This window comes from Coregonus lavaretus (assembly GCF_964263955.1).
Source record: "Coregonus lavaretus genome assembly, chromosome: 8".
NCBI lineage: Eukaryota > Metazoa > Chordata > Actinopteri > Salmoniformes > Salmonidae > Coregonus > Coregonus lavaretus.
The window spans coordinates 59,465,095-59,479,051 of NC_139995.1; the positions used below are offsets into that span (position 1 = coordinate 59,465,095).

At 43.7% G+C, this 13,957-nt stretch overlaps 1 protein-coding gene across 1 annotated transcript in view; it reads right to left on the reverse strand.

Moving 5' to 3' along the window:
- atrip (ATR interacting protein) overlaps window positions 1–13,738 on the reverse strand; it is a 31,837-nt gene extending 18,099 nt beyond the window's left edge. Inside the window, exons 1-6 of the mRNA XM_084167752.1 lie at window positions 13,102–13,738; window positions 12,729–12,805; window positions 12,394–12,564; window positions 10,017–10,135; window positions 2,606–2,787; window positions 1,989–2,069 (exon numbers count right to left, since the gene is read on the reverse strand). Of these exons, the coding sequence (XP_084023878.1) occupies window positions 1,989–2,069; window positions 2,606–2,787; window positions 10,017–10,135; window positions 12,394–12,564; window positions 12,729–12,805; window positions 13,102–13,420 (949 nt within the window). The 5' untranslated portion in view covers window positions 13,421–13,738. The remainder of the gene's footprint in view (window positions 1–1,988; window positions 2,070–2,605; window positions 2,788–10,016; window positions 10,136–12,393; window positions 12,565–12,728; window positions 12,806–13,101) is intronic.
- Window positions 13,739–13,957: the final 219 nt, after the last annotated feature.

The window sequence follows — 13,957 nt, forward strand, 5'->3', positions numbered from 1 at the left end:
CCCCTACTCTACTACCACATATCTACAACACAATATCCATGTGTAGGTGTGTGTATAGTGCGTATGTTATTGTGTGTGTGTATGCATGTGTCTGTGCCTATGTTTGTGTTGCTTCACAGTCCCCGCTGTTCCATAAGGTGTTTTTTTAATCTGTTTTTTAAATCTGATTTTACTGCTTGCATCAGTTACCTGATGTGGAATAGAGTTCCATGTAGTCATGGCTCTATGTAGTACTGTGCGCCTCCCATAGTTTGTTCTGGACTTGGGGACTGTGAAGAGACCTCTGGTGGCATGTCTTGTGGGGTATGCATGGGTGTCTGAGCTGTGTGCTAGTCGTTTAAACAGACAGCTCGGTGCATTCATCATGTCAACACTAATTACAAAAACAAGTAGTGGTCATGAAATGGCACCGGAGGGGATGGCTGCCGTTTTACAGGCTCCTAACCAACTGTGCTATTTTGTTAGTGTTTTTGCGTTGTTTGTAACTTATTTTGTAACTTATTGTGTACATAATGTTGCTGCTACCGTCTCTCATGACCGAAAATAACTTCTGGACATCAGAACAGCGATTACTCACCTCGAACTGGACGAAGATTTTTTCTTTAACGAGTCTGACGCAAAGGATATACTGCTTTCTCGGGAACGGGCCCAAATCTCCATAATTTGCGTGAAGAAAATACAGAGAAAAAGGGGGCGGAGCTCGGAGCTCGGAGGTCGGGCTGCCTTCTGAGAACTCGTAGGCCAGTGAGTAAACTTCCACTACCATCCGTTCTATTGGCCAACGTGCAATCATTGGAAAACAAAATGGATGATCTACGATCAAGAATATCCTACCAACGGGATATTAAAAACTGTAATATCTTATGTTTCACTGAGTCGTGGCTGAACGACGACACCGCAGGACAGAGAAGCTACGTCTGGTAAGACGAGGGGCGGGGGTGTGTGTCTATTTGTCAATATCAGCTGGTGCGCGATGTCTAATATTAAAGAAGTCTGGAGGTTTTGGTCGCCTGAGGTAGAGTATCTCATGATAAGCTGTAGACCCACTATCTACCAAGAGAGTTTTCATCTATAGTATTCCTAGCTGTCTATTTACCACCACAAACCAATGCTGGCATTAAGACCGCACTCAACGAGCTGTATAAGGCCATAAACAAACAGGAAAACGCTCATCCAGATGCAGCGCTCCTAGTGGCCGGGGACTTTAATGCAGGCAAACTTAAATCCGTTCTACCTAATTTCTACCAGCATGTTAAATGTGCAACCAGAGGAAAAAAAAAAAACTCTAGACCACCTTTACTCCACATACAAAGCTCTCCCTCGCCCTCCATTTGGCAAATCTGACCATAATTCTATACTCCTGATTCCTGCCTACAAGCAAAAACGTCAATACAGGATTAAGATTGAATCCTACTACACCGGCTCTGACGGTCGTCGGATGTGGCACCTGACCACACGACTGGACAGTAGTCCAGGTGCGACAAAACTAGGGCCTGTAGAACCTGCCTTGTTGATAGTGCTGTTAAGAAGGCAGAGCAGCGCTTTATTATGGACAGACTTCTCCCCATCTTAGCTACTGTTGTATCAATATGTTTTGACCATGACAGTTTACATTCCAGGGTTACTCCCAAGCAGTTTAGTCACCTCAACTTGCTCAATTTCCACATTATTTATTACAAGATTTAGTTGAGGTTTAGGGTTTAGTGAATGATTTGTCACAAATACAATGATTTTAGTTTTTGAAATATTTAGGACTAATTTATTCCTTGCCACCCATTCTGAAACTAACTGCAGTTCTTTGTTAAGTGTTGCAGTGATTTTCAACTATATATAGAGAATAGACTGAGGGTTAGGTAAATAGTACAACTATATATAGAGAATAGACTGAGGGTTAGGTAAATAGTACAACTATATATAGAGAATAGACTGAGGGTTAGGTAAATAGTACAACTATATATAGAGAATAGACTGAGGGTTAGGTAACTCACCTTGATGATGAGAGGGTTGAAATGTGTTAAAAGGGTCTGAGTGAGTCACTTCCTGTCTGCTGCTGAACTGTGGTTTTCCATCTGAACACAAGACGACATGCGCCTAGTCAGAAGAGCCTTACAAACACTCACACTGGACTCTTTTCCCCCCTGACTTTGCCGATAGCTACTTTATTGAGGAAAATATACTTACGCCTGTGATATGTGGTTGTGCCACCCAGCTGTCTTCAGATGAATGCACTACCTTTAAGTCACTCTGGATAAGAGCGTCTGCTAAATGACTACATTTAAAATGTAACACATGGGGACTTGTAGCCTTGAGACATGTCCCCTGTGGGGGGGGGGGGGGCAGTATGAAAAATGTATGCACTCACTAACTGTAAGTCGCTCTGGATAAGAGCGTCTGCTAAATGACTAAAATGTAAAATGTAAATGTCTTCATAGTAATTGAGAGGGACTACAAGCCATGTCTCTAAATACACATTTGGTTGACCACTAAATAGGAGCGTTAATTATGTTACATAACACAGGGGACTTGGAACAAAATGGTTTTAAAATGGAAGGAACCGGTAGGAACATGATAATCCATAGTCAATCGATCAGCCAATCATACGTACCGTCTCTGAGGTGTCCTGGTCCGGAGGTCGTGCCCGGCGTTGACCTGGAGGGCAGCTGGGCACCAAACGTCTCCTTGGTGATGAAGGCTGTTCCTCCAGGAAAGGCTACACAGTGGGGGCTGCTGCTGGCGGCACCACTGGCACCACTGGCACCCTGGAGCTGAGCAGCAGGACCAGACAGTCTGGGGCCCAGAGACAGGGGTTCATTAGTACCATGCCATTTAGAGGGTGAATGGGCAAGACAAAAGATTTACAGTGCTTTCTGAAAGTACAATTAGTATTCAACACCCTTTGTTATGGCAAGCCTAAATAACTTAAGGAGTGAAAACTTGCTTAACAAGTCACATAATAAGTTGCATGGACTCACTCTGTGTGAACTAATAGTGTTTAACTTGATTTTTGAATGACTACCTAATTTCTGTACCCCACACATACAATTATCTGTAGGGCCCCTAAGTGAAGCAGTGAATTTCAAACACCGATTCAACCACAAAGACCAGGGAGGTTTTCCAATGCCTCGCAAAGAAGGGCACCTATTGGTAGATGTCTTTTATGACCAAAAAGAGCTTCTGGATATCAGGACAGCGATTTCTCACCTCGTATTGGACGAAGATTTTTATTCAAAGAGTCGGACGCAAAGGATATTCTACAGACACCTGACAAGGCCCAAATCCCCGTCATTCGCATGAGAAAGAGACAGAGATATCGTGGACATAGGTTGGGGTGCCTTGTAAGGATCCGACGGCGAGCGAGTAATCTGCCTCTTCCATCATTCCTATTAGCCAACGTACAATCATTGGAAAACGAAATAGACGACCTACGATCACGGATATCCTACCAACAGGACATTAAAAACTGTCATATCTTATGTTTCACCGAGTCGTGGCTGAACGACGACATGGACAACATACAGCTAGCGGGCTATACGCTACATCGGCAGGATAGAACGGCTGACTCCGGTAAGACAAGGGGTGGCGGTCTGTGTATATTTGTAAACAACAGCTGGTGCATGAAATCTAATATTAAGGAAGTCTCGAGGTTTTGCTCGCCTGAGGTAGAGTATCTCATGATAAGCTGTAGATCCACTATCTACCAAGAGAGTTTTCATCTATATTATTTATAGCTGTCTATTTACCACCACAAACCGATGCTGGCATTAAGATTGCACTGAATGAGCTGTATAAGGCCATAAGTCAACAGGAAAACGCTCATCCAGAGAAAGCGCTCCTAGTGGCCGGGAACTTTAATGCAGGGAAACTTAAATCCGTTCTACCTAATTTCTACCAGCATGTTAAATGTGCAACCAGAGGAAAAAAAACTCTAGACCACCTTTACTCCACACACAGAGACGCATACAAAGCTCTCCCTCGCCCTCCATTTGGCAAATCTGATAATAATTATATCCTCCTGATTCCTGCTTATAAGCAAAAACTAAAGCAGGAAGCACCAGTGACTCGGTTAATAAGGTAGTGGTCAGATGACGCAGATGCTAAGCTACAGGACTGTTTTAATAGCACCGACTGGAATATGTTCCGGGATTCTTCAGATAGCATTGAGGAGTACACCACATCAGTCACTGGCTTCATCAATAAGTGCATCGATGACGTCGTCCCCACATTGACCGTATGTACATATCCCAACCAGAAGCCATGGATTACAGGCAGCATCCGCACTGAGCTAAAGGATAGAGCTGCCGCTTTCAAGGAGCGGGACCCTAACCCGGACGCTTATAAGAAATCCCGCTATGCCCTCCGACGAACCATCAAACAGGCAAAGAGTCAATACAGGACTAAGATTGAATCGTACTACACCGGCTCTGACGCTCGTCGGATGTGGCAGGGCTTGAAAACGATTACAGACTACAAAGGGAAGCACAGCCGCGAGCTGCCCAGTGACACAAGCCTACCAGATGGACTAAATGCCTTTTATGCTCGCTTCGAGGCAAGCAACACTGAAGCATGCATGAGAGCACCAGCTGTTCCGGATGACTATGTGATCACGCTCTCCGTAGCCAATGTGAGTAAGACTTAAGCAGGTCAACATTCACAAGGCCGCAGGGCCAGATGGATTACCAGGACGTGTACTCCGAGCATGTGCTGACCAACTGGCAAGTGTCTTCACTGACATTTTCAACATGTCCCTGACTGAGTCTGTAATACCAACATGTTTCAAGCAGAACACCATAGTCCCTGTGCCCAAGAACACCAAGGTAACCTGCCTAAATGACTACCGACCCATAGCACAGGTGGTAAGGGTAGGTAACAACACATCTGTCACGCTGATCCTCAACACGGGGGCCCCTCAGGGGTGCGTACTCCCTGTTCACCCATGACTGCATGGCCAGGCACGACTCCAACACCATCATTAAGTTTGCTGATGACACAACAGTGGTAGGCCTGATCACCGACAACGATGAGACAGCCTATAGGGAGGAGGTCAGAGACCATCCTGACTGGTTGCATCACTGCCTGGTATGGCAACTGCTCGGCCTCCGACCGCAATGCACTACAGAGGGTAGTGCGTACGGCCCAGTACATCACTGGGGCCAAGCTTCCTGCCATCCAGGACCTCTATACCAGGCGGTGTCAGAGGAAGGCCCTAAAAATTGTCAAAGACTCTAGTCATAGACTGTTCACTCTGCTACCGCACGGCAAGCGGTACCGGAGCGCCAAGTCTAGGTCCAAAAGGCTTCTTAACAGCTAATCATGGCTACTATTTGCATTGCCCCCCCCCCCCCCCCCCCCCCAACCCCCTCTTTTACGCTGCTGCTACTCTGTTTATTATTTATGCATAGTCACTTTAACTCTACCCACATGTACATATTACCTCAATCATCTCAACTAACCTGTACCCCTGCACCTTTACTCTGTACCGGTACCCCCCAAGGTTCAGCTTGAGGTGGTGATCCGTCATCCATACTGATATGTCTGCCAGACATGCAGAGACGCGATTCGCCACCTGGTAAATGTACCCCTGCACATTGACTCGGAACCGGTACCCCCCTGTATATAGCCTCATTATTACCTGGACTAACCTGTACCCCTGCACATTGACTCTGTACCGGTACCCCCTGTATACAGCCTCCCTACTGTTATTTTATTTTACTGCAGCTCTAATTAGTTTTTCCAGCAGCAGACTATGATCGATAATGTCAAAAGCCGCACTGAAGTCTAACAAAACAGACCCCACAATATTTTTATCATCAATTTCTGCTGTGCTTGTTGAATGTCCTTACCTATAAGCATGCTGAAAGTCGGGTGTTAATTTGTTTACTGTAAAATAGCATTGTATCTGGTCAAACACCATTTTTTCCAATAGTTTACTAAGGGTTGGTAACAGGCTGATTGGTCAGCTATTTGAGCCAGTAAAGGGGGCTTTACTATTCTTGGGTAACGGAATGACTTTTGCTTCCCTCCAGGCCTGAGGGCACACACTTTCTAGTAGGCTTAGATTGAAGATATGGCAAATAGGAGTGGCAATATCGTCCGCTATTATCCTCAGTAATTTTCCATCCATGTTGTCAGACCCAGGTAGCTTGTCATTGTTGATAGACAACAATAATTTTTTCACCTCTTCCACACTCACTATACGGAAGTCAAAATTACAATGCTTGTCTTTATTAATTTGATCAGATATACTGGGATGTGTGGTGTTGGCGTTTGTTGCTGGCATGTCATGCCTACGTTTGCTAATCTTGCCAATGAAAAAATCATTAAAGTAGTTGGCAATATCAGTGGGTTTTGTGATGAATGAGCCATCTGATTCAATGAATGATGTAGCTGAGTTTGCCTTTTTGCCCAAAACTTCATTTAATGTGCTCCAAAGCTTTTTACTATCATTCTTTATGTAATTTATTTTTGTTTCATAGTGTAGTTTCTTCTTCATCTTTCTTTTTATTCAGTTTAGTTTCTCCATTTGCAGTACGTTTGCCAATCGGTTGTGCTGCCAGACTTATTTGCCATTCCTTTTGCCTCATCCCTCTCAAACATAGTTTTTTTTAATTCCTCATCAATCCATTGGGATTTAACAGTTTTTACAGTCATTTTCTTAATGGGTGCATGCTTATTAGTAACTGGAATAAACAATTTCATAAATGTGTCAAGTGCAGCGTCTGGTTGCTCCTCATTACACACCACGGACCAACAAATATTCTTTACATCAACATAAGAATCACTACAAAACTTCTTGCATGACCTCTTATACACTATATTAGGCCCAGCCTTTGGATCTTTGGTTTTCCTAGATATGGCTACTATATTGTGATCACTACATCCGATGGATTTGGATACTGCTTTAAAGCAAATTTATGCAGCATTAGTAAAGATGAGATCAATACATGTTGATGATTTCATTCCTGTGCTGTTTGTAACTACCCTGGTAGGTTGATTGATAACCTGAACCAGGTTGCAGCCACTGGTTACAGTTTGAAGCTTTCTCTTGAGTGGGCAGCCTGATGAAAGCCAGTCAATATTTAAATCACCCAGACAATATACCTCTCTGTTGATATCACATACATTATCAAGCATTTCACACATATTACCCAGATACTGACTGTTAGCACTTGGTGGTCTATAGCAGCTTCCCACCAGAATGGGCTTTATGTGAGGCAGATGAACCTGTAGCCATATTACTTCAACAGCATTTAACATGAGATCCTCTCTAATCTTTACAGGAATGTGGTTCTGAATATAAACAGCAACACCTCCACCATTGGCATTACTGTCTTGTCTGTAAATGTTATAACCATGTATTGCTACCACTGTATCATCAAAGGTTTTATCTAAGTGAGTTTCAGAGATAGTCAGAATATGGATGTCATCTGTTGCTAGCAAGTTATTGACTTAATGAACCTTGTTTCTTAAGCTATATATGTTAATATGGGCTATTTGTAACACTTTTCTGGGATGCTTGATTGTTTTCATTGCTTTACTGGGAAGCTTAGCAAAAGTAGACTTGCTCATGTTATTTATATTGGAGCTGATAGTGCAGGGTGAGCTGCACACAGTGGACTTCCTACTAGGGCACACCGCCTCAGTGCTAACAGTATAACTCTGGTTCATAGGCTCATGATTACTGCATACAACAGCTGTAGGATCAACAGAGGTATCCAGGGCAATTAGGGGGACATAAATGAAGTTACTTTCATTGTCTTCCAACGCTCCTGGGATAATGTACATTTGCTGAAGCATTATGACAACTCAGCATCACAATGGTAGGGATGAACAGAGCTGGGCTTGGGTCATTGTTAAGTAATTGTCTCAACGCAGCCTTTTAATGGTGTGAAAGGATCCAGGAACCCAAATGATTTGTGTGGATCCCATCCTCCTTATATATAGGTATGCTTGTCATCGGCAAGGACCAGCGAGTTTTATTTAATTAAAAAGAAACAGAATAGCGCTAAACACAGGCAAAATCCTAGAGGAAAATCAGTTTCAGTCTGTTTTCCAACAGACACTGGGAGACAAATTCACATTTCAGCAGGACAATAACCTAAAACACAAGGCCAAATATACACTGGAGTTGCTTACTAAGACGACATTGAATGTTCCTGTGTGGCCTAGTTACAGTTTTGACTTAAATCGGCTTCGAAATCTATGGTAAGACTTGAAAATGTCTATCTAGCAATTATCAACACCCAACTTGACAAGAGTTTGAAGAATTTTTAAAAGAATAATGTGCAAATATTGTAAAATCCTGCAAACTACGCATTTCCAGCAACCGAAAGCAAAAAAAAAAAAAGGCCTTATATAATAACAAATAAAGGAAAATGGTGCAGCCAGTCCACAAGGTGGCGCAGCGCCTGTCTTACATTCTTTGGCGAGAACCCTGATCCATATCAGACAAATATTAGTAAAGTCATAACAAAATGAAGACAATAGCTAACCCTCCCAGATTGAAAACGGTCTAATGTCTGCCTGAAAATTGTTGGTCTGCGTACTTTCGTCTTATGTTCAATCATCTCATTACATATCATATACAGAAAGACTGGTAGACTGAAGAGCAGCTAACCTGTTTCTTGGTGACAGCGTGTGTGTTTGGTTACCTGTTTCTGGTGACAGCGTGTGTGTTTGGTTACCTGTTTCTTGGTGACAGCGTGTGTGTTTGGTTACCTATTTCTTGGTGACAGCGTGTGTGTTTGGTTACCTGTTTCTGGTGACAGCGTGTGTGTTTGGTTACCTGTTTCTTGGTGACAGCGTGTGTGTTTGGTTACCTGTTTCTTGGTGACAGCGTGTGTGTTTGGTTACCTGTTTCTTGGTGACAGCGTGTGTGTTTGGTTACCTGTTTCTTGGTGACAGCGTGTGTTTGGTTACCTGTTTCTTGGTGACAGCGTGTGTGTTTGGTTACCTGTTTCTTGGTGACAGCGTGTGTGTTTGGTTACCTGTTTCTTGGTGACAGCGTGTGTGTTTGGTTACCTGTTTCTGGTGACAGCGTGTGTGTTTGGTTACCTGTTTCTGGTGACAGCGTGTGTGTTTGGTTACCTGTTTCTTGGTGACAGTGTGTGTGTTTGGTTACCTGTTTCTGGTGACAGCGTGTGTGTTTGGTTACCTGTTTCTGGTGACAGCGTGTGTGTTTGGTTACCTGTTTCTTGGTGACAGCGTGTGTGTTTGGTTACCTGTTTCTGGTGACAGCGTGTGTGTTTGGTTACCTGTTTCTTGGTGACAGCGTGTGTGTTTGGTTACCTGTTTCTGGTGACAGCGTGTGTGTTTGGTTACCTGTTTCTGGTGACAGCGTGTGTGTTTGGTTACCTGTTTCTGGTGACAGCGTGTGTGTTTGGTTACCTGTTTCTGGTGACAGCGTGTGTGTTTGGTTACCTGTTTCTGGTGACAGCGTGTGTGTTTGGTTACCTGTTTCTGGTGACAGCGTGTGTGTTTGGTTTCCTGTTTCTGGTGACAGCGTGTGTGTTTGGTTACCCGTTTCTGGTGACAGCGTGTGTGTTTGGTTACCTGTTTCTGGTGACAGCGTGTGTGTTTGGTTACCTGTTTCTTGGTGACAGCGTGTGTGTTTGGTTACCTGTTTCTGGTGACAGCGTGTGTGTTTGGTTACCTGTTTCTGGTGACAGCGTGTGTGTTTGGTTACCTGTTTCTTGGTGACAGCGTGTGTGTTTGGTTACCTGTTTCTTGGTGACAGCGTGTGTGTTTGGTTACCTGTTTCTGGTGACAGCGTGTGTGTTTGGTTACCTGTTTCTGGTGACAGCGTGTGTGTTTGGTTACCTGTTTGTGGTGACAGCGTGTGTGTTTGGTTACCTGTTTCTTGGTGACAGCGTGTGTGTTTGGTTACCTGTTTTTGGTGACAGCGTGTGTGTTTGGTTACCTGTTTCTGGTGACAGCGTGTGTGTTTGGTTACCTGTTTCTGGTGACAGCGTGTGTGTTTGGTTACCTGTTTCTTGGTGACAGCGTGTGTGTTTGGTTACCTGTTTCTGGTGACAGGTGAAGCCGCTGCTTTCCTTCCTCTCTCTGTGTTCAGTAGTTTAGTCTTCATCTCATTCATCTCAGCCTCCTTGAAGTGCAGCTCAGACAGCAGGGACTGCACCTGTTGACACAGATCACTTTATTGGACGTCCAACGGAAACTTGTCTTCTGCTTCATTCCAACCCCTCCGTAAGACACGCATAGGTTGGATAGGTTGGAGAGTTAAAATACAGCCAGACAAACCAATGGGTTAGGGTTAGATGGTCATCAGAAGACCATTATAAATATAATATATATATATATATATATATATATATATATACACTACCGTTCAAAAGTTTGGGGTCACATAGAAATGTCCTTGTTTTCGAAAGAAAAGCTATTTTTTTGTCCATTAAAATAACATCAAATTGATCAGAAATACAGTGTAGACATTGCTAATGTTGTAAATGGCTATTGGAGCTGGAAACGGCTGATTTTTAATGGAATATCTACATAGGCGTACAGAGGCCCATTATCAGCAACCATCAGTCCTGTGTTCCAATGGCACGTTGTGTTTGCTAATCCAAGTTTATCATTTTAAATGGCTAATTGATCATTAGAAAACCATTTTGCAATTATGTTAGCACAGCTGAAAACTGTTGTGCTGATTAAAGAAGCAATACAACTGGCCTTCTTGAGACTAGTTGAGTATCTGGAGCATCAGCAATTGTGCGTTCGATTACAGCCTCAAAATGGCCAGAAACAAATAACTTTCTTCTGAAACTCGTCAGTCTATTCTTGTTCTGAGAAATGAAGGCTATTCCATGCGAGAAATTGCCAAGAAACTGAAGATCTCGTACAATGCTGTGTACTACTCCCTTCACAGAACAGTGCAAACTGGCTCTAACCAGAATAGAAAGAGGAGTGGGAGGCCCCGGTAAACAACTGAGCAAGAGGACAAATACATTAGTGTCTAGTTTGAGAAACAGACGCCTCACAGGTCCCCAACTGGCAGCTTCATTAAATAGTACCCGCAAAACACCAGTCTCAACGTCAACAGTGAAGAGGCGACTCCGGGATGCTGACCTTCTACATTTACATTTAAGTCATTTAGCAGACGCCCTTATCCAGAGCGACTTACAGTTAGTGAGTGCATACATTTATTTAATTTTTTTCTCATACTGGCCCCCCGTGGGAATCAAACCCACAACAATGGCGTTGCAAACGCCATGCTCTACCAACTGAGCTACATCCCTACCGGCCATTCCCTCCCCTACCCTGGACGACGCTGGGCCAATTGTGCGCCGCCCCATGAGTCTCCCGGTCGCGGCCAGCTTCGACAGAGCCTGGAATCAAACCAGGATCTCTAGTGGCACAGCTAGCACTGTGATGCAGTGCCTTAGACCACTGTGCCACTCTAATCAGAGTTGCAAAGAAAAAGCCATATCTCAGACTGGCCAATAAAAAGATGGACAGTCTGAGATATGGCTTTTTCTTTGCAACTCTGCCTAGAAGGTCAGCATCCCGCCTCTTCACTGTTGACGTTGAGACTGGTGTTTTGCGGGTACTATTTAATGAAGCTGCCAGTTGACCATTATATATCTACATATACATACATACGGCACCCTATTCTCTTTATAGTGCAATATATATATATATTTATATATATATAAAGGCTCTGGTTAAAAGTAGCATAGGATGCCATTTGGGATGCATACAATATCAGCCAGAATGGATGAGAAAGGTTTATTTATTTAAACCATAAAGCAGTGGCCCATCATCTTGTGTCAGACATGTAAATAACCATTCAAGTAAAGGAGTAGGCTACCTCTGTACTCTTTGTTCACTACTGATCCAAGCCAAGCTGAGCCGAGCCAGACTGTCCTGTGTACGCAAAACTGACTTCCAAGGTGCTGCTAACAGTTGAGCTTCCTCCACTGCAACGGGGGTCAGTGTGCTGCTAACAGCTGTCCGACTCGAACCAGTGATACTCTGCTCGCAAACACATGTGACTGTCCTCCTTGACAACGTACCAACGGGTTGAGCAACCCAAAAGGTACCTCTTGGATGGTTTCATCTGCGACATTTCAAGCCAACTGTGAAGTGAGCTTAGGGTACGCTCTTAACTACATTACATACGGTTCGGGTCAGCATAGGGTTGCAAAATTCCTGTCACTTTGAAAAAAGGATAAGGTTTTCCAGAAATCCAGGCTGGAGGATTCTGGATTTCCTGCTTGTTCCCTCCTGATACCTGGAATTTTAAAACAAGGATTTCTGGAAAACCTGGGAATTTTGCAACTCTAGGTCGGACTCGGCAGGATAGTGTGTAAAGGGTCGTTTCTTAATACATCAGGGTTTGATAGTTGTACAGTATCAAAAACAGACTTGGACGTCTACCTTCTTGGAAAGCTCCTTCTCCTTCTCGCTCTGAGCGTCTCTCTTCTCCCTCTCCAGGAGGAGCTGAGCCTGTCTTTGCGCCTCCTTCTCCTGCTGGGCGACCCTGAGGGAGTCACGCAGAACTCTGATCTCTCCGTTCTTCATCAGGATCTCCTCTTCTACCTCCTTCAGCTGTAGAACACAACCACATCACACCGTCATATTTGGTTTATGACTAGCCAAACATGCTATTGAGCATGCTGCTGAGACTTCTAAAAAGTAAACTAGCAATGTGAGTACATGTCATGAGACTTTCCAGGATTTGAGTTTAACACCTCAGCATGTCAGTTTCCAACCTTTTTCTTGAGGTCTGCTTGTTGGGCTTCCAGTTGCTTTAAATGCTCCCCGTCAGTTTTTGACTGATGTCCGTTTCCTGCAAAAACGAGTGGAAATTATATATTCTGTCGGCATTGGAAGAACAAATCAAATCTTATTTATTTCTCACATGCGCCAGATACAACAGGTGTATGTATATATATATATATATATATATATATATATATATATATATATCTGTCAGGAGCAGAAAAACAAGAGGAAAATATAAATAATAAATAAAAAAATTCTGTCAGGAATTTAAAAAAACAAGAGAACAATATATATCCTGTCAGGAATAGGTACGTTAAGTGCTTTAGGCCACAGACAGTACATTTATTTCAGACGTCTTACCAAAAGTTTCTTTACATGGAAACTCAGGGATCTCTCCGTCTCTCATGGGGTTACTCATGGCCAGACCAGAGGGTTGTTGTCTGCTCCCCGAATAAGACTTCTTCAACTCCCCTGGTCGAGGACCAATGGACCCCATCGCCATAGTTGTCCCTTTGGAGCTTGGCCCTGGTTCTGCTAGCTCCCCGTTCACGGCCTGAGATGCTATAATATCAATCTCTTCTAGATCATCCTGGGTGAAGTCATCGTCATCTCCGAAGGGGTCGTTACATGGAGCCGTATGGCTCATCCTCTTGAGGCGCTTGCTGGGTGGGTAGTCCATGTTACCGGTCCAGGGATGCGGCTGGGCTGGAATACCTACTTTGTTTTGCCCCTGACGTTACTAGAAAACGTATAGCTTGGATAGCCAAGTAGAAACGTTTTAGCTACCTAACTAGAGCCAGTCAATGTGGGTCAGGGAACTCAACCATAAAACCTGAACCTCTCTGGTATGGCCATTCAAAGCAAACCTCTGACTAGTTATTTGTCGCACGTGTCACAATTTAGAAGGCATTCCTAAAATAGTTCACAAAAAAACACCTTCAGGCTAGCTCAGTTAGCAAGCTATCAAACCATGTTTCGAACGTTTTACAGAATGAGCAAATTACAACGCTCCTTATTCACGACCTCAACTTAAACAGCAATCCTATTGGTCTAGAAAGCGCTCCGTTGATAAAACTGTATGGGTAGCCAAATGGGACAAAAATAACAACGCGAGAGTTTCTCTCTCTCTCTCTCTCTCTCTCTCTTCTCTCTCTCTCTCTCTCTCTCTCTCTCTCTCTCTCTCTCTCTCTCTCTCTCTCTCTCTCTCTCTCTCTCT